The sequence below is a fragment of the Dendrobates tinctorius genome, unplaced genomic scaffold (assembly GCF_039654945.1).
Source record: "Dendrobates tinctorius isolate UK_male_01 unplaced genomic scaffold, ASM3965494v1 ptg000187l, whole genome shotgun sequence".
Taxonomy (NCBI): Eukaryota; Metazoa; Chordata; class Amphibia; order Anura; family Dendrobatidae; genus Dendrobates; species Dendrobates tinctorius.
This window is the reverse complement of record NW_027361854.1, coordinates 4,599,890-4,623,940: the sequence shown is the minus strand read 5'-3', so window position 1 is coordinate 4,623,940 and position 24,051 is coordinate 4,599,890. Positions and strand designations below refer to the sequence as shown.

Sequence of the window (24,051 nt, the reverse complement as noted above, 5' to 3'; positions counted from 1 at the left end):
CTCTCGCGAGAGTGACGTCATCTCCGGTCTAAGGCGCAAGGCATTACGGGAACCGCGAGGCCGGGCGCGTGGAAAGGAGACAGCGGGCCGTCGAAAGGTGAGTATAACCTTTTTTTTTTTATTTTAATTCTATTTTTTACAGATGTGCTGCGCCCGATTGAGCGCTGCGCTGGCCGCGACCATTCAGCGGCAGGTGCAGCTTACCGTTACAAACAGTTGCGCCTGTCGCTGACCAGTCAGCGCCGCGGGATTTTGGTTACAGACAGACAGTCATGATAAGACGATTATATATATATATGTATATATATATATATATATAGAGATAGATAGATAGATATAGATGTGGCAGTGCCAAGTAACAGCAACATCAGAAAGAAGGAATATGAGAAGCTGGAGAAATATCAGGACCTCAAAGGAGAACTGGAGAAAATGTGAAAGGTGTAGGCAACAGTGATTCCAGTGGTGATAGGAGCCCTTGTAGCAGTGACCCCTAAGTTGGAAAACAGATCCAGGAGCAACATCTGAACTCTGTCCAGAAAAGCGCAATACTAGAAACAACGAAGATACTGCGCAGAACCCGCAAACTCCGTGGCCTCTGGTAGAGGACCCAAGAATGAGGAAGGACAAAAAAGACCATTTAAATAAACATCAGCCGACAGCACTTCAATATGGGGATGCACGTTCTTGTCCAATGGCCCAATTGGAGCATAAACCATCAATGAAGGAAGAAGAACAGCATCCCATCCAGGTGATTGAAAATTTTCATAAAGACTTTAGTCTGCCATGATGCAACGTTTCGAAGACCTGTAAAGGTCGAAATGTTACATCATGGCAGAATAAAGTCTTTATGAAATTTTCAATCACCTGGATGAGATGCTGTTCCTCTTTCTTCATAAAAAAAGATCATATGTCTTACTGACTGACATCAGAGCTGAAAACCAGACATTTGTTTTAATCTGTCAAATATTATGAGTTATTTTTGTGATACAGTTTGCTTGTGCAGTAACGTTTTTTTTTTTTTTTCGTCACTTGTCCATTTTCTTAATTCAAGCTTTACATAAATTACTTGTCTTACAGAACGCTGAGCAGTTGGCTGCAACTGGCCAGGGCCGATTTTCAGCTGAAAGAGCAACAGATCTTAAAGATTTGGAGATACTTCGCCAACGGGAAATGGCAGAAAAAAAGAGCAGAGTCTTTCAACGTGGTACCCGGTGAGTTTGTGTGAGAGAAGACATTGCATCATACCTCATAAAGAAGATCTGTTGCGATCCACTCATGGCTGTTAACTAGTTAAACGCTGCTGTCAATCTCTGACAGTGGCATTTAACTCATTCTTACAGGAATTATGTCACTAATCCCGCCCATCGTTGATCCCCAGTCACATGATTGCGGGTCACCGATGGGTCGGTATGACAACCAGACGTCTGCAGGAGACCTCTATGGTTGTCATTGCCAGATTGCTATGAGCCCCGTGGTCGGCGCTCATAGCAAGTGAGCATTTCTGCTACACACAGGCGATCTGATCATCATAGCAGAGGCGATCAAAGTACTGCAGCTTCTAGTCTATCATGGAGACTATTAAAGCATGCAAAAAGTTAAAGAAAAAAAAGTTACTAAAAATATAAAAAAAAATAGAAGTTCAAATTATCCTTTCGCCCCATTCAAAATAAAACAATAAAAAAAATCAAATATACACATATTTGGTATTGCCGTGTTCAAAATCACCCGATCTATCAAAATAGAAAAAGAATTAACCTGATCGTTAAATGGCATAATGAGAAAAAAATTAAAACCGCTAGAATTACGTTTTTTTGTCACCGCTACTTTGCAATAAAATGCAAGAACGGGTGATCAAAAGACCCGTATCTACACCAATATGGTATCAAAACGTCAGCACGGCTCATAAAAAATAAGCCCTCACGCAGCCCCAGATTATGAGAAATGGAGAGGCTACAGGTCTTGGAAAATGGTGAGTTTTTTTTATACAAATTTTGGATTTTTTTTTTTTCACCACTTAAATAAGAAATAACCTTATACATGTTTAGTGTCTGAACTCCTAATGACCTGGAGAATCATAATGGCAGGTCAGTTTTAGCATTTAGTAAACATGGTAAAAAATAAAAAAAATAAAAACTGGAATTTTTGCAATTTCACTGCACTTGGATGTTTTTCCCCGTTTTCCAGTACATGATATAACATAGTAACATAGTTTTGAAGGCTGAAGGAAGACCTTATGTCCATCTAGTTCAGCCTATTTTTAGTGCAGCTGTTCTGCATTGTTGATCCTGGGGAAGGCAAAAAGCCCACAGAGTAGAAGCCAATTTTCTCCATAGGGAAAAAAAATTCCTTCCCCTAAGCTGGGTCAACCATCTACCTATAATATTCTGTTATTCGTAACGTTCTATCCTGTTACTCACAAGAAAAGCATCCATTCCTTTCTTAAATTCATTCAGTGAGTTGGCCATCACCACTTCCTCAGGAAGAGAATTCCAGAGCCTCACTGCTCTTACCGTGAAGTACCCTCTTCTATGCTGGTGCAGAAATTGTCTTTCCTCCAAACGAAGAGAATGCCCCCTTGTTCTTGTCACAGTCCTTGGTACAAACAGTTCATTGGAGAGATCTCTGTATTGCCCTCTGATATACTTGTACATATATATTAAGTCTTCCCTAAGTCTTCTCTTTTCTAGAGTAAATAGACCTAATTTTGATAACCTTTCTGGGTATTGTAGTGAACCAACTCATCCATTCATCCATTTTAAGTTTATGCTTAGAACATACAACACTGCCCTTCACCTCTCCAAACAAACCTATTTCAACACCCTCATCATCTCACTGTCCAATAACCCGAAACGTCTCTTTGACACTTTTCATTCTCTACTCAATCCAAGAGTACAGGCCCCAACCACTGAGCTCCGAGCTGACGATCTGGCCAATTACTTCAAAGAAAAAATTGACCAGATCCGACAGGAAATTATCTCCAAATCCCCTCATACCATGCACTGTCCTCCCTCCCCCACTGCATCTAACTCACTCTCTGATTTTGAACCAGTCACAGAAGAAGAAGTAAGCAGGCTCCTTGCATCTTCTCGCCCAACTACTTGCACCAGTGACCCATTTCCGTCACATCTCCTCCAGTCCCTTTCCCCTGCTGTCACCCCTCACCTAACTAAAATATTTAACCTCTCTCTCTCTTCTGGTATTTTTCCCTCCTCATTTAAGCATGCCATCATACATCCACTACTTAAAAAACCATCCCTCGACCAAAATTGTGCCGCTAACTATAGACCTGTCTCTAATCTTCCCTTCATCTCTAAACTCCTGGAACGCCTGGTCCACTCCCGTCTTATCCGCTATCTCTCAGAAAACTCTCTTCTCGACCCTCTCCAATCCGGTTTCCGCTCTTTACACTCCACTGAAACTGCCCTCACTAAAGTCTCTAATGATCTGCTAACAGCTAAATCAAATGGTCATTACTCCATGCTAATTCTCTTGGATCTCTCTGCAGCATTCGACACTGTGGATCATCAGCTCCTCCTCACTATGCTCCGTTCCATTGGCCTCAAGGACACCGTTCTCTCCTGGTTCTCCTCCTATCTCTCCGACCGCTCCTTTACTGTTTCTTTTGCCGGTTCCTCCTCCTCTCACCTTCCTCTTACTGTTGGGGTTCCTCAAGGATCGGTTCTAGGCCCCCTCCTCTTCTCCTTGTACACTGCCCCTATTGGTCAAACAATCAGTAGATTTGGTTTCCAGTACCATCTCTATGCTGATGACACCCAATTATACGCTTCTTCTCCTGACATCACGCCAGCCTTTCTAGAAAACACTGGCGATTGTCTAAACGCTGTGTCTAATATCATGTCCTCACTATATCTGAAACTGAACCTATCAAAGACTGAACTCCTTGTGTTTCCTCCCGCTACTAATGTACCTACACCCGACATTGCCATTTCCGTCTGTGGTTCCACTATTACTCCCCAGCAACATGCCCGCTGTCTTGGGGTCATACTTGATTCCGAGCTTTCCTTTGCCCCCCACATTCGATCACTGGCTCGCTCTTGTCATCTGCACCTCAAAAACATTTCTAGAATTCGACCTTTTCTTACTTTTGACTCTGCAAAAACTCTTACTGTTTCTCTTATTCATTCTCGTCTCGACTATTGTAACTCTCTTCTAATCGGTCTCCCTCTTACAAAACTCTCCCCTCTCCAATCTGTCTTGAATGCTGCAGCCAGGATCATATTCCTCACCAATCGTTACACCGATGCCTCTACCTTGTGCCAGTCATTACACTGGCTACCCATCCACTCCAGAATTCAGTATAAACTTATTACCCTCACCCACAAAGCCCTCCATGGCTCAGCACCACCCTACATCGCCTCCCTTGTTTCAGTATACCACCCTACCCGCGCCCTCCGTTCTGCTGATGACCTGAGGTTAGTATCCTCAATAGTCAGAACCTCCCACTCCCGTCTCCAAGACTTTACACGTGCCGCGCCAATTCTTTGGAATGCACTTCCCAGGTCAATACGATTAGTCCCCAGTCCCCACAATTTTAAGCGTGTCCTGAAAACGCATTTATTCAGATTGGCCTATCGCCTCAACACATTAACCTAACCTATCCCTGTGTGGCAGAGCCAAAAATTTTACCATAACCAGGTTCCCAGCATCATGTTCCCACATGCTTTATGCATCCATTAGCCCTCTGTGTCTGTACTGTTACACACTTAACATTATGGCTGGTCCATACAATCAGGGCAACTGTTACCACCCACCTTTCGTGTCTACCTCTTTCCTCATAGACTGTAAGCTTGCGAGCAGGGCCCTCACTCCTCTTGGTATTTGTTATAATCTACTGTATGTGATTATTGTTATGCTGTAATGTCTATTGTCTGTACAAATCCCCTCTGAAATGTAAAGTGCTGCGGAATATGTCGGCGCTATAAAAATAAAATTTATTATTATTATTATATAACCAACTCCATTTATCATTTTAGTAGCCCGCCTTTGAACCCTTTCAAGTTCAGTAATGTCTTTCTTTAGCACCGGCGTCCAAAATTGCACACAATACTCCAAGTGTGGTCTGACGAGTGATCTGTACAGAGGGAGAATTATGTTTTCATCTCGTGTCCCCAGACCTCTTCTAATGCATCCCATGACCCTATTTGCTTTGGTGGCAGCTGCCTGACACTGGGCACTCCAATTTAGCTTCTTATTGACTAAGATGCCTAAGTCTATTTCCTTGTCTGATTTCCCCAGCAAATTCCCATTTAGTAAGTAATTATAGCATCTAAATGTTAAAACCAATGGTGTCGTTCAAAAGAACAACTTGTCCCGCAAAAATTAAGTCCCCACATTGCCACATTTTGATGGAAAAATAAAAAAGTTATGGCTCTGGGAAGATGGGGGGCAAAAAATTGAAATACCAAAACTGAAATACCTCTGGTCGTTAAGGGGTTAATTAGTGTGATTTAAAAAAAAAAATACAATTTTTATATATATTGAAAACTTAAGTTTAATGCTTTTCCATAATTCTACTTACATTTGTTCACTTTTATTAAGTGTGTGTACATGTAAAATGACTTGTGCTTTCAATGTTGGGTTATTCTTGTTATAGACATTCACGGTTTGGTGGCTCATATATAATTCAGGGTTTGAAGTCTATTGGCGATAAAGATATAATTTACCACAAAGGGCTTCATAATGTAAGTATTTCTCATTTGAAAAAACTGTAATTGGATATAAAGTTAAATATACAAAAATTATAGGAAATAGATAATAGGAGACACATAGCGTCTGTTTAGGAGGTCACATAACTATGTATCTGATAAATATGCAACAGAGTAAAGCTGTTTTTTACATGAATGTACGCTCTTGGTAACCTAAAACCTTCACCGGTTCCGTCTGAAGTATTTCAGTGCATTATCTGTATTTTTTTTTCTTCCATGAGCTAAATGCACCTTGCCTATTTGGAGGAAAAGTCTTAGTTTGTGCAACATATACAGTAGTTAAATTATGTAAAAAAAATATTTAAGTAATGTGTTTTGAAAAATGTAACATTTTTACAAACAGTTTGAGAATTACACCCATGACCTTGGAAAGGAATTTAAAAGAGTCCCAAGGAGGAAACAACAAGCCAAAGAAGCAGAGATGCGTCATCGTTCTGCTTTAAATGTCCGCTTCTTCCTGAAGGAGTTTTGCGTAGACTTCCTGGAGAACTGCTATAATCGACTCATGTTCCTTGTGAAGGTGAATGATTAAGTTATAAGTGGATTATTAAAGGAAAAAAATAAACTTAAAATCTTTACTAAAATTTGCTTAATGTTTACTACTTTTTCTGCATGCTCAGTTAACCCATTAACGGTGAGCGCCATAGTGCGTGCGGAAAGTATTCAGATCTCTACAATTTTTCACTCTTTGTTTTATTGCAGCCATTTGGTAAGTTCAAAAAAGTTCATTTCTTTTTCTCATTAATGTACACTCTGCACCCTATCTTGACTGAAAAAAACAAATGTAGAGATTTACTCTGTCGCCTTATTGGGGGACACAGAACCGTGGGTGTTATGCTGCTGTCCACTAGGAGGCGACACTATGCATAATCTGAAAAAGATTAACTTTGTCTCCTCCTCTGCAGTATACACCCCTGGACGGCGTCAGCCTTCTCCAGTTTTTGCTTAGTGTCGCAAGGAGGCACACCTTTTTTCTTTTTTTCCTCTTCGCCACGACAGCACCCACTGAGAGAGGGGATCCGCCCCTGGAACAGGAAACCTACCGAGAGATAAATGGGGCGGTCCCCCTCGCTCCCTCAGTTTGGTTTCCTGTTCCTGGAAAGGAACCCGCAGAAGAGGATGCCTGGTCCGGTAGCCGCCTGCGTGCAGAATATGAGCAGCAGGGGCCCCAGGACTGGAGGCAGCGTCGGGCGGAGAGGTGTATTCCCCCCCCCCCCCCCCCCAGAGCTGGTGTAATGCAGGTGAGGCTGGAGGCGACAGTGGTGCCAAGGCTCACTGGGGACATGGCTATAACCTCCCCCCCCCCGAGGGGGTAGACGCATTACTAACGCCATCTGGGCGTACTGGGCCGCGCGCCCCCCCCCCCCCCCCGAAAGGAGAAGGGCTTGAGCGTGTGTGCTGAGCGGCGCGCTGGGAGTCATACCTGCGGCAGGAAAAGGACCCCGTGCGTGGAGGGGGGGCGCAGACGCTCGGCGTCGCCGGCCGCATCACTATTTGCGGTGACCCAGCGCTCCCCAGGAGAGGCAACCCGGAAGTGGAGGAGGACTTCCGGGATCAAGCGGAAGGCAGAGACCGCGGGACAACGCCCGTGCATGCGCAGTAGGGGGAAAAGAAAGATGGTGGACGAAAAAAATGAAAAAAAAGAAAGGAGGAGCAGCTATAGCAAAAGCTTTAAAAGGAGGCCACAGACACAGCGCTAGTGCGCAGTCATGTCGTCCTTAGATGACCCAGCTTCGCTCCCATCAGGTCAGCTAGTGGTATCCCCACTTGGCAGTAGACAGAGCAGTGCTACAAGGAGAACCAATAGCACCAGAAAAAGTGGCAGCTCCAGGAAGGAATCTAGTGGACCTTCCAGGCAGGATGAGCCGTTAGAGAAGAAACGCAAGGAAAAGAAGTCGTCCCATGCCTCGCCTCAGCCTGGGTCTCGGACACCGCAGCCGGTAGTTGCTGACGAAATTCACGGGTGAGTGTTTTTTTGGTCAGGATAGATAATTGATGGCCCTCTCTTTCTGGTCCATACCCCCTTTAGGCTAAAAGAACAGAGAAGGCGAAACATAGAGAGTGTGCCTTATGTTCGCAGCCCCTCCCGGATGGCCACCCAAACAGATTATGCCAATCATGTATTGAGGAGGCCTTACAGGAGGAATCCTCACGAAAGAAGGAGGATATTCGGGCAATGATAAGAGAGGAACTACGGGCCTTAGGCGGTTCCAGTAGTCTAGGGGGTCACTCCTCCGTGAGAGAAATACGTTCGCCTAAAGGAGGAGTCTCGCTGGCGTCAAGGTCGCCGTCAGATACCGGAGAACTTGATTCCGATAAGTCCCAGGAATACCTTTCCTCAGAGGACGAGGATCAGACGTGTTTCCCCACGGACAGTGTCAGTAATTTAGTGAAGTCCGTCCGAAATACCATGGGGTTGCCGGAGAGTAAGGACCCTAAGACCCCTCAGGACATAATGTTTGCGGGTATTTCCCGTAAAAAGATCCGAGCATTCCCAGTGGTCCCAGCTGTAAAAGACCTAGTTAAGAGGGAATGGGAGAAACAAGGTCAGAGAACCTTCCTCCCCTTAACGTCAAAGCGTAAGTATCCCTTTGACGATGAGGAGTTAACAGCCTGGTCGAGAGCCCCCAAGGTGGATGCGGCAGTGGCCTCTACCTCCCGTAGATCCTCCTTGCCGGTAGAGGATTCGGGAACTTTGGCTGATTCTTCGGATCGTAAGACCGATACATTCCTCAAAAGATCTTGGGAAGCTTGTACGGCAGCCTTTAAGCCCGCAATAGCAGCCACGTGTACGGCAAGATCAATGTTGGTGTGGCTGAATGACTTGGAGGACAATATTAAGAATGGAGTAGCTAGGAATAGACTTCTTTCCTCTATGCCCCTCATTAAGGGAGCAGCGGCCTTCCTCTCCGACTCCTCCGCAGACTCTCTCCGGTTATCAGCTAGAGCGGCAGGACTGACCAATGCTGGCAGGCGGGCCTTATGGTTGAAGGGATGGAAAGGAGACACACAAACAAAAACTAGATTGTGTGCTATACCCTGCCAGGGTAAGTACCTGTTTGGCACGGAACTGGATGAGATTTTGACAAAAGCGGGGGAGAGGAAGAAGGGGTTCCCTAACCCATATGTTCCGTTCAACAGGAGGGCCTACAGGAAGCCGCCGTTCGGTAAAAAGAAGGACTTTAGACCCCAGGACCGCTGGGGAAATAAGGACCCCAAGCAAAGAGGCAACCTATTCGGGAAACGTCCCTTCAGGGGAGACAGATCCCGATAAAACCGTTACACCGGTAGGTGGCAGGCTATTAGGATTCAGCCGCCAATGGACGAAGGTGACATCAAACCCGTGGGCCTTAAATATTGTGTCATCAGGCCTAAAATTAGAATTTGTTCGGTATCCACCGAACTCCTTCCTATTGACTTCTATGAAATCCCGATCACAGCAGGAAGCACTGGAGATGGAGATTGCAGTACTGCTAACTAAACAGGTCCTAGTAGAGGTCCCAGACGACGAAATAGGGATGGGCTTTTATTCTCCTTTATTTTTAGTCCCAAAACCAGATGGCTCTTACAGGACTATAATAAATTTAAAGAAACTTAATACCTTCCTAAGACTAAGATCGTTTAAGATGGAGTCGATTAAGTCTGCAATAAAGCTTTTGTTTCCCAGGTGTTATATGGCAGTCTTGGACCTAAAGGACGCCTACTACCATCTCCCCATATATCGAGGGAAAATAAGACAGGAGAGGGCGAGGGACATCTTGATAGCCCCGTTTTGGCCAAAAAGACCGTGGTTTTCATGGCTGAGAGCCATGTCGGTAACCGACCCGTGGATCCTGCCGCTGCACCAGAATCTTCTCTCGCATGGACCCTGCTACCATCCACAGGCCAAAGCCCTGCACCTAGCGGCCTGGAATTTGAAAGGGAGCTACTGAGGCAGAAGGGTTTCTCAAAGAACCTAATCAATACCCTGCTACAAAGCAGGAAGGAGTCCACGACAAAAATATATGCTAAGGTGTGGAGGAAGTTCCTGGCTTTTCACCCAACAAAACTAGCTGGTGAAGTACCCATTACGGCCATTCTAGAGTTTCTACAAAAAGGCCGAGAACTGAGACTCTGAGTAAGCACTCTTAAGGTCCACGTGTCAGCCCTAGGAGCCCTATTTAACTATAACGTGGCAGCAAATAGATGGGTGACTCGGTTTATCTCGGCTTGTCAACGAGCAGAACCGGTGCATATGCCTCGGCTACCAGCGTGGAACCTTACTCTAGTTTTGGATGCCTTCACTCAGGCACCGTTTGAGCCCATAAGCTCAGCATCAGTAAAGTGCCTCTCATTGAAAACGGCTATGCTGGTGGCCTTAGTATCGGCCAGGAGAGTGAGTGATCTTCATGCTCTATCAGTAGACCCACCGTTCCTGTTAACAACACGGGACAGTCTCATTTTAAAGACGGACCCGTCCTATCTGCCCAAACGGGCAACTAAATTTCATAGATCTCAAGAGATATGCCTACCTTCATTCTATGAGAACCCGTCAACACAGGACGAGGAGAAATATCACACCTTAGATGTGAAAAGAGCCGTGCTAGCCTATCTAGATAGGACCAGTCCCTGGAGGCAGAGTAGGTCTCTTTTTGTCTCCTTCCAGGGCAGCAGGAAGGGGTCTGCAGTTACATCAGGCACGATATCCAGATGGATTAGAGATGCGATCACAATGGCGTATCTGACAAAGGGAGAAGACCCTCCACTGGGGATTAAGGCGCACTCCACTAGAGCCATATCATCCTCCTGGGCCGAGAGGGCGAACGTCCCAATTGAACAAATATGTAAGGCTGCAACCTGGTCTTCTCCGTCTACCTTTTATAGTCACTATAGACTAGATTTGTCCTCTACCGAGGATCTAACTTTTGGTAGATCAGTCCTTAACACGGTGTGCCCGCCCAAGTGATTATCTCTGGAAATCTCTCAGTGGGTGCTGTCGTGGCGAAGAGGAAAAACCGGATTACTTACCGGTAATACTCTTTTGTAGAGTCCACGACAGCACCCGCTCACTTCCCTCCCGTAAGAATTTTTCACACATGGGTCTCCTTTGTGGTGGAGATTGTGATTTAAGTTAGATATGTGATTAAACTTAGTAAACATAAAACTACATAGGGGTAAGATAGATGAATTGCCCAGATAAATTTACTAAAACATGTATGGCGGTTCCTCCGTTGTTCTCGGTAATACAAACTGAGGGAGCGAGGGGGACCGCCCCATTTATCTCTCTGAAGGTTTCCTGTTCCGGGGGCGGATCGCCTCTCTCAGTGGGTGCTGTCGTGGACTCTACAAAAGAGTATTACCGGTAAGTAATTCGTTTTTTTTTTCCTTTCGTCGGAACAGATGAAGAAAAGTGGGTCTCCAGCGAGACTCCCGGCATGGCTCCTTCCTTGGCCCCCTTTTTAGGGGTGCCCAGTTGAAGTGGAGATGGCGGTTCCCCATGTCGCTCCTTCCCCAGTCCCTCGGGTACTGGTCCGAAGTTGAGACCCCCCCTCCTTCCCCAACCCCCTTCAGGGTCTGGGTTGAGGTTGAGACAAGGATGAAGACCCCCTGACGGTGACAGACGCACCCTCCCTAATCCCCCGCAGGGGGCATTAGGTTGAGACGCCGCAGGTAGGGTCGGACTACAGACAGCATTCTGCACCAGGGACCCCAGACCAGCTGTGGGATCCTGCTGGGGCCGGGGGAGGGTGCAGGCAGACGTGGCACAGCAGAGACAGGGCTTTCTGTGCCCCTGCCTCTGCAGCAGCAGTGGCTCCATGGCGCTCCAGGGACCCCCCACACAGGAACCGCTAGCCCTGCTGCCCCCACCGCTAGCCAGGCGCCCATTCCGGGGTGGGTCCGGTGCAAATCCGCCCCCCTCCCGGACTACCGCGTCGCTCTGGAGCCCTCCTGGGCATCAGGCCTCTAATTTAGACCGCGGCTTCGGCCTAGCCGAAGCCGCCGCCATTTCCCCACCCCCCGGATGACGAAAATGACACTGCAGTGTCATAGAAGGGGCGGATCGAGGCAGGAAGGGCGCGCTTTTACATAGCTCAGCGTGCCCTTTTCCAGCTCTCCGCCCCCTTCCCTCTCCACCTCAGAATCCGGTGGCCATCTTGCTGCACCTGAAGGAAGGCAGCACAGCAGTCTCCGGGGGGCACAGGACGTGGGGCTTATCAGCGCTGGACCTAAGGGGAGCATCGGTGGGGTAAGATCACAGCTGGATTCTGGTACTCAGCTGTGAATTCCTATAACCTATAGCGCTCTCCTTCTCCTTTCCTCTGCGTAGATACCCCTGTAGGGCCTCTATTAATCAGCCTAGGTACTATGTCGGGCTCAAATAAAAGAACCAGGCAAGACTGCTTTTATGCAGTCTGCACAGCCTGCAAGGTCACTCTCCCCAGCAGCAGCACGTACCCGCACTGCCGGGACTGTACCCAAAAAACCGGAGCAGAACCCCAAGAAGTCCCTACCAACGCTTCTGCGACCGCTACTGCGCCGGAATGGGCAACTCAGATGTCGCAGTCTATGACACAGTCTATAGATAACCTGACCTCCACATCACTGCAGGCTCTGCAGGGTCATGTCTCGGCTATGAACGTTACCCAGCAAAGGGACGTCCGGTTTCACGTACAGGGCGCTTCCGACAGTTCAAGGCGTAAGCGGACCCACAGGTCGCGTTCATCTGCGTCCTCACATAGCAATAGGTCCTCCCCCTCCAGGGAGAGACACAGTGGCTCCAGGTCACCGAGGCCGTCCACTGATAGGGAAAGACAATGCGGATCTCCACAACGATCCCAGACCAGGGAAAACCTCTGCTCTAGTTCTAGGGAGCTCCTTAGCGAGGCGCAAGACTCAGAGGGCATATGTGACTCCAACTCAGATAACGAAACAGAGACCGCTCTGCTCCCTTGTCCCCCTAGTAATACTGCGATAGTTGAGGATATCGTCTCTTCCATCCTTCGGGTGCTGGACATTTCAGATCCAACCCCGGATGCACCAGAACACAAGATTTCCTTTGAAAGTGTTCAGAAACCATCGAAGGTCTTCCCTAATCACCCGGAATTTAAAAAAATCCTTTCTAAGCATTTTTCGCAGCCTGAGAAAAAATTCGCCAATCGCAAGTATTTGGAAGCAAAGTACCCCTTCCCACAGAAAGACATCAAGGATTGGACAAATCCGCCTGAAGTGGACCCTTCAGTCTCTAGACTAGCAGCACAAACGCTTCTCTCGCTGCCGGACAGTTCAACCCTCAAGGACACAACAGACAGGTTGAACGCATGGCTCGTTCAATCTTTGAAGCGGCAGGTGCCTCTCTGGCTCCCGCATTTGCTTCAGTTTGGGCAGCCAAGGCCATCATGGCATGGGCTGATCTCTTGCAAAAGGGCCTTCAAGCCTCAAATCCTCAGCTGGCGGACCAGGCGGTGCAAATTGCAGTGGTGGCAGATTACATGGTCCATGCAGCGTTGGACTCTGCAAGAGGGGTAGCGGCAATAGCATCAAACGCCATCGCAATCCGGCGTATTCTCTTGCTAAGAGAATGGAAAGCGGATGCGGCCTCAAAAAAGTCCCTAACAAATCTCCCGTACTTCAGTGGCCGTCTTTTCGGTGAAAAGCTGGATACAATGATATCCAATGCTACCGGGGGCAAAAGTACTTCCCTCCCTCAACTAAGACCAAAACGCACGTTTAAAAGACGTAATCAATCTCGTTTCCGATCCTTTCGGAATTCTTCAGGCTGGTCCGTCTCACGCCCAGCACAAAACCGTAGTCGTTCCCCCCCCCCCCCCGCAGGGACAACACACGTGCGGCACAGAGGCCAGACAGGAACTGGCAGTCAAAGGCAAGCCAAGCGAAATCTAAAGGAGGAAAACCTCAGACTTTTCCCTCATCTTGACTCATGCCCTCCGGAAGACACCCCACTTGTAGGCGGATGACAGCTACTCTTTCAGCAGGTCTGGCTGCCTATTACAGACGACAAGTGGGTCAAGGAAATAGTGTCTTCAGGATACAAAATCGAGTTTACTACCAGTCCACCGCACAGGTTTTTTCCCTCTGTCCCTCCAAAATCCCCGCTCAAAGCTCAGGCCTTCCGTCAAGCGGTTTCTTCCCTCCTGCAAGCAGGAGTCATAGTGCCGGTCCCAGCAGAAGAGCGCTTCCGAGGTTTCTACTCCAACCTGTTCGTGGTGCCCAAGAAAGGAGGCAGCGTCCGACCCATACTAGACCTCAAGCAACTCAACAAGTATCTTCGAGTTCGTCACTTTCGCATGGAATCCCTCCGGTCAATCATTGCGTCCATGGAAAAAGAATATCTCGCCTCCATAGACATACAGGACGCATACCTGCATATACCAATTGCTCCCGCCCATCAGAGGTTCCTCAGATTCGCAATCGACCAAGACCATTACCAGTTTGTGGCCCTCCCGTTCGGTCTCGCCACTGCTCCCAGAACAATTACAAAGGTCATGGCAGCTACCATGGACGTTCTGCACTCCAGAGGCATAGTAGTCGTTCCATACCTGGACGACCTTCTCATCAAGGCCCCCACCCTCAAGGACTGCGAGGTCAACGTCTCGATCACGATCGACACTCTGAGGCGCCTGGGATGGTTAGTCAATTTACAGAAGTCCTCGACTACCCCGAGTCAGTCTCTGACCTTCCTGGGGATGTTATTCGACACCTCCAAGGGTCTGGTGATTCTCCCCAGAGACAAGGCACTGGCTCTCCGTCTGGGAGTTCACACACTCCTCCGCAAGTCCCCCAGATCTCTCCGGTATGCCATGAAAGTACTTGGCAGGATGGCAGCAGCAATGGAGGCGGTACCGTTTGCCCAGTTTCACGTCAGACCCCTTCAACTGGCCATCCTCAAGTCCTGGGACAGGAATCCGTTCTCCCTCAACAGGGAGTTCTGGTTATCAGCAAAAACCAGGAGGTCCCTGCACTGGTGGCTCGAGCCAACCTCGCTTGCAAGGGGAAAAATCCTTTCTCTCCGGTCAATGGAAGGTTTTGACCACCGACGCAAGCCTTATAGGTTGGGGCGCGGTGCACCTGCATCACAGAGCGCAAGGCAGGTGGTCACTAATGGAAGCGACCATGCCCATCAACATCCTGGAAATTCGGGCCATCTTCCTGGCGTTGAAAGCCTTCCATCACTTGCTAGCAGACTCTCATATCAGAGTACAGTCGGACAATGCCACGGCAGTGGCATACGTGAACCATCAAGGCGGCACCCGCAGCATCCAGGCGATGACCGAAGTAACACGTATCCTACAATGGGCGGAGAATGCGAGGTCGGTACTCTGCGGTCCACATTCCGGGTGTGGACAACTGGGAAGCCGACTATCTCAGCCGACAAGGAATGGACTCGGGGGAGTGGTCGCTCCATCTCGAAGTTTTCTGTCAGATCTGTCATCGTTGGGGCACCCCGGACGTGGATCTAATGGCATCCCATCTCAATGCCAAGGTTCCCAATTTCATGGCCAGGACGCGCGATCCGCGGTCGCTCGGAGCAGATGCCCTGGTTCAGGACAGGACCCAGTTCCAGCTTCTGTACATTTTTCCACCTCTTCCCCTGATCTCCAGAGTCCTGAGGAAGATCAAGCAATAGGGAGTTCCCACCATCCTGATCGCTCCAGACTGGCCCAGGCGCACATGGTACGCCGACGTCGTGCAACTCACAGCAGACGCTCCCTGGCGTCTCCCCACACATCCCGACCTTCTGTCACAAGGCCCGTTCTTCCACCAGAACTCAGGAGCTCTCAATTTGACGGCGTGGCCATTGAGACCTGGGTTTTGACCCAAGCAGGTTTTTCACCGGAAGTCGTTAAAACCATGATCAGGGCTCGAAAGCCAACTTCAGCCAGGATCTACTATCGTACCTGGAAGGTTTTCTTCACATGGTGCGAATCTCGTGGGCAGATCCCACTCCCCTATTCTCTTCCAAGGGTCCTCGGTTTCCTTCAGTCAGGCCTGGACGCCGGGCTATCCCTGGGCTCGCTGAAGTGTCAGCGCTTTCAGTGCTCTTTCAGAGGCGTATTGCTAGCAAGCCGCAAGTGAACACTTTTCTCCAAGGGGTTTCCCGATTGGTTCCCCCCCTACAAACGTCCGTTGGAGACGTGGGACCTCAACCTGGTCTTGACAGCACTACAGTCACCTCCTTTTGAACCCCTTAAGGAGGTCTCACTCCGCTTTCTAGCACAGAAAGGGGTTTTCCTGGTGGCGATCACCTCGCTACGCAGGGTGTCTGAACTTTCAGCTCTTTCCTGCAGACAACCCTTCCTGGTTTTTCATCAGGACAAGGTTCTACGTACAGTCCCATCCTTCCTTCTGAAGGTTGTGTCCAGCTTCCACCTCAATGAGGAAATCTCACTACCGTCCCTTTGCCCGGCCCCTGTTCATAGGGTGGAGAAGGCTCTGCATATACTTGACCTTGTCAGGGCATTGCATGTTTACGTGTCTAGGACTGCTCCTTTCCAGAAGTCTGATTCACTTTTCCTTCTTCCAGAAGGCGTTCGCAAGGGCCTACCGGCTTCCAAAGCCACCCTTGCTAGGTGGATCAAGTCCACCATTCAAGAGGCTTACCGCCTCAACAATTCTCCTCTTCCGGCCGGTATCACGGCACACTCTACGCGGGCGGTAGGGGCCTCTTGGGCCATTCGGCATCTAGCCTCGGCACATCAAGTGTGTAAGGCAGCCACTTGGACTAGCCTGCACACATTTACAAAACACAACCGAGTGCATACCCAGTCCTCAGCGGATGCGAGCCTGGGTAGACGGGTCCTGCGGGCGGCAGTACCCCAAGTCTAGGGGACTGTCAGCACAATATTCATCCACTGCTTCCCGCCCAGGGACTGCTTTGGGACGTCCCACGGTTCTGTGTCCCCCAATAAGGCGACAGAATAAAGGAGATTTTTGTGTACTCACCGTAAAATCTCTTTCTCTTAGCCTTTAATTGGGGGACACAGCTCCCACCCTGTTGCCCTTGCGGGCCGTTGTTACGGTTGGGTTCTCATATTGTTAGAGCTCGTTTATAGTAGCCTTCTTACAGGCATGGTTATGTTTCTGGTATTTTCCTCCTAATGCTTTTGCACAAAACTGGAGAAGGCTGACGCCGTCCAGGGGTGTATACTGTAGAGGAGGAGACAAAGTTAATCTTTTTCAGATTATGCATAGTGTCGCCTCCTAGTGGACAGCAGCATAACACCCACGGTTCTGTGTCCCCCAATTAAAGGCTAAGAGAAAGAGATTTTACGGTGAGTACACAAAAATCTCCTTTTTGCAAATTTATTAAAAATGGAAAACTGAAATATCACATGGTCAGAAGTATTCAGACCCTTTGCTCAGACACTCATATTAAGTCACATGCTGTCTATTTCCTTGTGATCCGCATTGAGATGGTGCTACTCCTTCATTGGAGTCCAGCTGTGTTTAATTAAACTGATAGGACTTGATTTGTAAAGGCACACACCTGTCTATATAAGACCTCATAGTGCATGTCAGACCAAATGAGAATCATGAGGTCAAAGGAACTGGCCAAGGAGCTCAGAGACAGAATTGTGGCAAGGCACAGATCTGGCCAAGGTTACCAAAGAACTTCTGCAGTATTCACGGTTTCTAAGAGCACAGTGGCCTCCATAATCCTTAAATGGAAGAAGTTTGGGACCACCTCAAGTCTTCCTAGACCTGGCTGTCCTTCCAATAGTGGGAGAACCTTGGTGAGAGAGGTAAAGAAGAACCCCAAGATCACTGTGGCTGAGCTCCACAGATGAAGTAGAGAGATGGGAGAAAGCTCCACAAAGTCAACCATCGCTGTAGCCCTCCACCAGTCTGGCCTTTATGACAGAGTGGCTCGACTAAAGCCTCTCCTCAGTACCAGACATATGAAAGCCCCCATAGAGTTTGCTATAAAACACATGAAGGACTCCTAGACTATAAAAAGTAAGATTCTCTGGTCTGATGAGACGAAGATAGAACTTTTTGGTGGTATGTGTGGAGAAAACCAGGCACTGCTCATCACCTGCCCAATACAATCCCAACAGTGAAACGTGGTGGCAGCATCATGCTATGGGGGGGTGTTTTTCAGCTGCAGGGACAAGACGACTGGTTGCACTTAAAGGAAGCATGAATGTGGCCAAGTACAGGGATATCCTGGATGAAAACCTCTTCCAGAGTGCTCTGGACCTCAGACTTGGCCAAAGGTTCACCTTCCAACAAGACAATGACCCTTAGCACACAGCTAAATAATAAATAACAAAGGAGTGGCTTCAGAACAACTCTGTGACCATTCTTTACTGGCCCAGCCAGCGCTCAGACCTAAACCCAATTGAGCATATCTGGAGAGACCCGAAAATGGCTGTCCACCAACGTTCATCATCCAACCTGACGGAACTGGAGAGCATCTGCAAGGAAGAATGGCAGAGGATCCCCAAATCCAGGTGTGAAAAACTTGTTGCATCATTCCAAGAAGACTCATGGCTGTACTAGCTCAAAAGGGTGCTTCTTCTCAATACTGAGCAAAGGGTCTGAATAATTATGACCATATGATATTTCACTTTTTCTTTTTTTAATAAATTTGCAAACATTTCTACATTTGTTTTTTTTTTTCTGGGGTTGCAGAGTGTACGTTAATGAGAAAAAAATGAACTTTTTTAAATTTACCAAATGGCTGCAATGAAACAGTGAAAAATTGTAAAGGGGTCTGAATACTTTCCGTACCCACTGTAAATGTACAGCGCTCCTTGGAAATGGAAGAATGGAGCAAACTCAGGCGTTGACCAGGCTCTATTCCGGCAGATGAGGGCTGTGTCATTCAGAGGAGGTCAAGTTCTTTTCTCTCTTACATGATGCCTGCTTATGATTGGTCAACCTCATAAAGCGGAGAAAGAAGCACACTCCCTCTGAGAGAAGTCTCTTGTAATACCTAGGTGAACTATTTACTCGGCTCGGCAAGTACTATTCCATGATGTGGCCACCTTAGCATACTCAAACTAGTGAAAGGTACTCTTTAAAAACATGAGGGTCCGTCAGGTAAAGAGCAGCTTCCAGCTTGACTTTTTTTCCTCTCTCCATTTCGGTGCCAGATTGGGAGGTTTCCATGAAAGTTTCTATTGAATTAAACTGATACATTTTTTGCGTAAAGTGTACTAGAATTTTGCATACTGTACATGAGTAACCCTTGTAAAGCTCCAGAGGTCTGCCCCCATTATTAGTTAGTGCAGATGCTCACAAGTCAAGGAACTGCTTTTGACATGTATGATCCCATGCACATTCTTGACAGTAAGGTCTTCCTTCATTTTTTTTGTGTGGCATTTTTCACTTTTTTTTTGTTTTTTCTTCATTTTATAATTCCTTAGGATCACTTAATTCGTGAGAGGGCACAGCAGCATGATGAAACGTATTATCTATGGTCTATGGCTTTTTTTATGGCCTTCAATCGTGTGCATAAATTTCGTCCAGAATTTGTGTCTGAAACTGCGAGCATAAGGACATTCCATTTCATAGAACAAAATCTCACAAATTACTATGAAATGATGCTGACTGACAAGAAAGAGGCAACCTCATGGGCCCGCAGGTAGGATTGTTAAAGAATCATAGAATGTTGGAGTTGGAAGGAACATCTTGTGTCATCATGTCCAACCCTCTGCTCAAAGCAGGATTCACTAAACCATCTCAGACAGTTGTCTGTCCATGCTATGTTGTGAGTGTGGCGCTTTTTTTTTTTTTTTTTTTTTTAAAGCTACCAAGAAAGTGTGAGGATAGAAACCTTTCATTTGTAATATTTATTCACTACTTAGTGGTTTTGTAATTATAACATACATGGAGTACTTGCACAGGCTTATGATATAACTACGGTCAAAGGGTTTATCTGCTGTATCAAAGCCAGATAGTACAGGGTTAAATTCCAGCTTTGTGGGTTTTGATTAGATGAGCATGCTTAGGCCCCCGTCGCACATAGCGACGCACCAGCGATCCCGACAACAATATGACCTTGTCAGGATCGCTGGTGTGTCGCTACATGATCGCTGGTGAGCTGCCAAACAGGCAGATCTTGCCAGCGATCAGGACCAGCGAGGATGCGGGTAACAAGCGGGAGCGTTGCTTAGTTACCCACTGTTTACCTTAGATACCAGCGCGCTGGCGCTGGGAGCTGGTATCCAAGGTAAACAGCGGGTTTCTAAGTGCCGCGCGGCACTTAGAAACCCGCTGTTTACCTTGGATACCAGCACCAGCACGCTGGTATCTAAGGTACACAGCGGGTAACTACCGTATATACTCGAATATAAGCCGAAATTTTCAGCCCATTTTTTTGGGCTGAAAATCCCCTTCTCGGCTTATATTCAAGTCATATACGCCAGGGAGTCGGATGGGGAGGGCGAGCAGGGGTGTCAGGTCATACTTGCCCCTCCTGGCGCGGTCTCTGCAGCCCCCCTGCTTGTCCCACGATCTCCCTTCCTTCAGCGGTGACATGGTACCGCTCATTAAACTCATGAATATGCCCATATTCATGAGTTTAATGAGTGGAACCACGTGACCGCTGAAGGCAAGAAGGAAGACAGTGGGAGAACGGAGCTGCAGAGACCGCGCCAGGACGGGTTAAGTATTGGCTATATTCACCTGTCCCCGCTCCATCGCTGCTTTCTGCTGTCTGATGTGTCCTCTGTCAGTGACATTCAGACAGCAGAGGGCGCGGTGAAGTGGTTAGTACGCCCTGTGCCCTCTGCTGCCTGGACGTCACTTACAGATGACGTGGCAGATAGCGTTGAGCAGCAGCGATGGACGCAGGACAGGTGAATGTCTCAGGAGCCGGGTCCTGAGGCAGCAGCGACACTGGCACCTGACGACGGAGAGGTGAGTATGTGATTTTTTTTTTATTTGCAGCGGCAGCATATGGGGGCATAATGTATGGAGCATCTTATGGGGGTATGATATATGGAGCATCTTATGGGAGCATCATATGGGGGCATAATCTATGGAGCAGCACATGGGGGCATAATCTATGGAGCATCATATGGGGGCACAATCCATGGAGCAGCCTTTTGGGGGCATAATCTATGGAGCAGCATATGGGGGCATAATGTATGGAGCATCTTATGGGGGTATGATATATGGAGCATCTTATGGGGGCATAATATATGGGGGAGCATATGGGGGCATGATATATGGAGCATCTTATGGGAGCATCATATGGGGGCATAATCTATGGAGCAGCATATGGGGGCATAATCTATGGAGCAGCATATGGGGGCATAATATATGGAGCAGCATATGGGGGCATAATTTATGGAGCATCTTATGGGGCAGCATATGGGGGCATAATCTATGGAGCAGCATATGGGGGCATAATCTATGGAGCAGCATATGGGGGCATAATCTATGGAGCAGCATATGGGGCATAATCTATGGAGCAGCATATGGGAGCATAATCTATGGAGCAGCATATGGGGGCATAATCTATGGAGCAGCATATGGGGGCATAATCTATGGAGCAGCATATGGGGGCATAATCTATGGAGCAGCATATGGGGGCATGATATATGGAGCAGCATATGGGGATATAATGTATGGAGCATCTTATGAGGGCAGCATATGGGGCATAATAAATGGAGCAGCATATGGGAGCAGCATATGGGGGCATAATCTATGGAGCATCTTATGGGGGCATAATCTATGGAGCATTTTATGGGGCCATAACCTTTATGAAGGAGCATATGGGGCATATTATTCGAGGGAGCATCTTACCAGTAGCTGCTGCACTTTCCACCCTAGGCTTATACTCGAGTCAATAAGTTTTCCCAGTTTTTTGTGGCAAAATTAGGGGGGTCGGCTTATACTCGAGTATATACGGTAAGTGACGTGCACGCTTAGTTACTCACTGATCGATGGTCTCCCGCCTGCCACACGCAGTGATGCGTGCTGGCCAGCGGGAGACCAACGATCAAAAAAATGTCCAGGGCTTTCGAGCACGATCAGCTATACCCGGCGGGGGGTCTGGTCGCTGATACATGTCACACACAGCAATATCGCTGGTGAGATCGCTGTTGCGTCACTAAACTTGTGACTCAGCAGCGATCTCGCTGTGTGTGACGGGGGCTTTAGTTCTGATTTGAACCAGGAAATAGGTTCTCTTGGTGTGCAATGTGCTGGGGAACTGAGCAGTGTGTGTATTCTTCTGGGAGCTGCAGAGGACCTTCTGTTGTGGACTAAACTGAGCCAGGGGAAGTGCCAGTATTTCCGCATGTGTGGTTGGGAGGAGATGTGAAAAGACCCCTTGGCACTCTTCTCTCTGACAAGACTTGAGAGACAGCTGGACATTTATCTGAATGGTTGAGCACGCATGTGAGTAAGAGGTCTTTTCACCTGTTCCCAGACAGAGACCACAGTCCTTCACCCATGCGGCTAACCTGGTACTTCCCCTGGCTCGGTTTAGTCAGCAAAAAAACGGTCCTCTGCAGCTCACAGAAGAATACACACACAGCTGTGTTCCCCAGGACAATGCGAGTCAGAACCTATTACCTTGCTCAAAATAAAACTAAGCAGGTACATGTAATCAAACCCTGCAGAGCTGGGATTTAACCCTGTCCTACCTGGCTTTGCTACGCTGCTCACAACAAAAACATTCTTATTAGTACTAACCCCTTAGTGACAAAGTCAATTTGGTACTTAATGACCAAGCCAATTTTTACAATTCTGACCAGTCACTCTGAGGCTATAGCTCTAGAACTCTTCAACTGATTCCACTTTTTTTTTAGAATGTATTTCAAGATATATTGTACTACATGTTAGTGGTAAAATTTCTTCGATATGACTTGCTTTTATTTCTGACAAAAATGGAAATTTGACAAATTTTGAAACTTTAGCAATTTTCCAAGTTTTTAATTTTTGTGCCCTTAAATCAGAGAGTCGTAGCGCACAAAATAGTTAATAAATAACATTTCTCTCTCGCTTCATTTTGGGGACACAGGAAACCATGGGTGTATGCTGCTGCCACTAGGAGGTTGACACTATGCAAAAAAAAAAAAGGGTTAGCTCCTCCCCAGCAGTATATACCCAACAACTGGCAGAAAACTATTCAGTTTTAGCTTAGTGTCAGCAGGAGGTGGACAAGGGCTGCGCTCAGCCCTGTATCGACCTTTAGGTTTTGCTGTTTTTTATTAATCATCTCTATTTTTCAGTCCAGCTTGTGATTCGGATTAAATAATATTTCCCACTTATCTACTGTACATCAGCACAATTTTGGAAACATAATTTTTTTTGGTTAGGGCGTTATAAATGTTAAAAGTTGCCCAGCGATTTCTCATTTTTCCAACAAAATTTACAATACCATTTTTTTTTTTTTTTTAGGGACCACCTCACATTTGAAGTTAGTTTGGGGGGTCAATATGACAGAAGATACACAACAGTGACACCATTCTAAAAACTGCACCCCTCAAGGTGCTCAAAACCACATTCAAGAAATGGATTGATCCTTTACGAGAACTAAAGCAATTTAGAAGGATAACATGAGCATTTTACTTCACAAAAAATTTATATTGGAACCAAACTTTTTTTATTTTCACAAGAGTATCGGAGAAAATGGACCACAAAATTTGTTGTGCAATTTCTCCTGAGTACGACAATACCCCTTATGTGGGGAAAAGCCACTGTTTGGATGCATGGCAGGGCTCAGAAATGAGGGAGCACAGTTTGACTTTTTGAACCCAAAATTGTCGCGTTTAGAGACCCCCTGATGTACTTAAACAGTGGAAACCCCCAATTCTAACTCCAACCCTAGCCCCAACCCTAACCCTAGCTCAACCCTAACCATAGCGGTAACCCCAACCATGACCCTTACCCTAGCTAGGCAGATCTCGGCGGGCGCACTGCGCATGTGCCTGCCATTTTTCCCCCAGAAAACGCCGGGGAAACAGCTCGGGGGGCCTGGGGGACCCCATTTCTCTCTCCTCTGATGTGCTAAATCACATTAGAGGAGAGAGAAATAAATGGGAAATCTTTTTTTTTTTTTCTGCAGTCAACGTTCTTCCATGAATAACGGTGATCGCAACACTAGGATAAAAAACCAGATCATGTTCTCCTGGGTCTCGGCTACCCCCGGTAGCCAAGACCCTGGAGAAATTCCGACCCTAGAGGGCGCTATAACCTTATATCTCCGCGCCGTTAAATAGCAGCGCAGAGGAATAAGTACCCTTAATTGCCACCGTTAAAACGTGTATCGGCGGTCGTTAAGGGGTTATAGTGAGAGATTGTTAATATCCCTGCAATCATTTGGCTGTGTAAACATAGTAACATAGTAAGGCCGAAAAAAGACATT

General features: G+C 47.3%; 1 protein-coding gene across 2 annotated transcripts in view; it reads left to right on the top strand.

Annotated features, from left to right (window-relative positions):
- TIMELESS (timeless circadian regulator) overlaps window positions 1–24,051 on the top strand; it is a 166,486-nt gene that overhangs the window by 41,611 nt on the left and 100,824 nt on the right. For both annotated transcript variants that reach the window (XM_073552242.1, XM_073552241.1), the window contains 4 exons: window positions 1,078–1,211; window positions 5,615–5,702; window positions 6,070–6,246; window positions 19,097–19,314. In XM_073552242.1, the coding sequence (XP_073408343.1) occupies window positions 1,078–1,211; window positions 5,615–5,702; window positions 6,070–6,246; window positions 19,097–19,314 (617 nt within the window). The remainder of the gene's footprint in view (window positions 1–1,077; window positions 1,212–5,614; window positions 5,703–6,069; window positions 6,247–19,096; window positions 19,315–24,051) is intronic.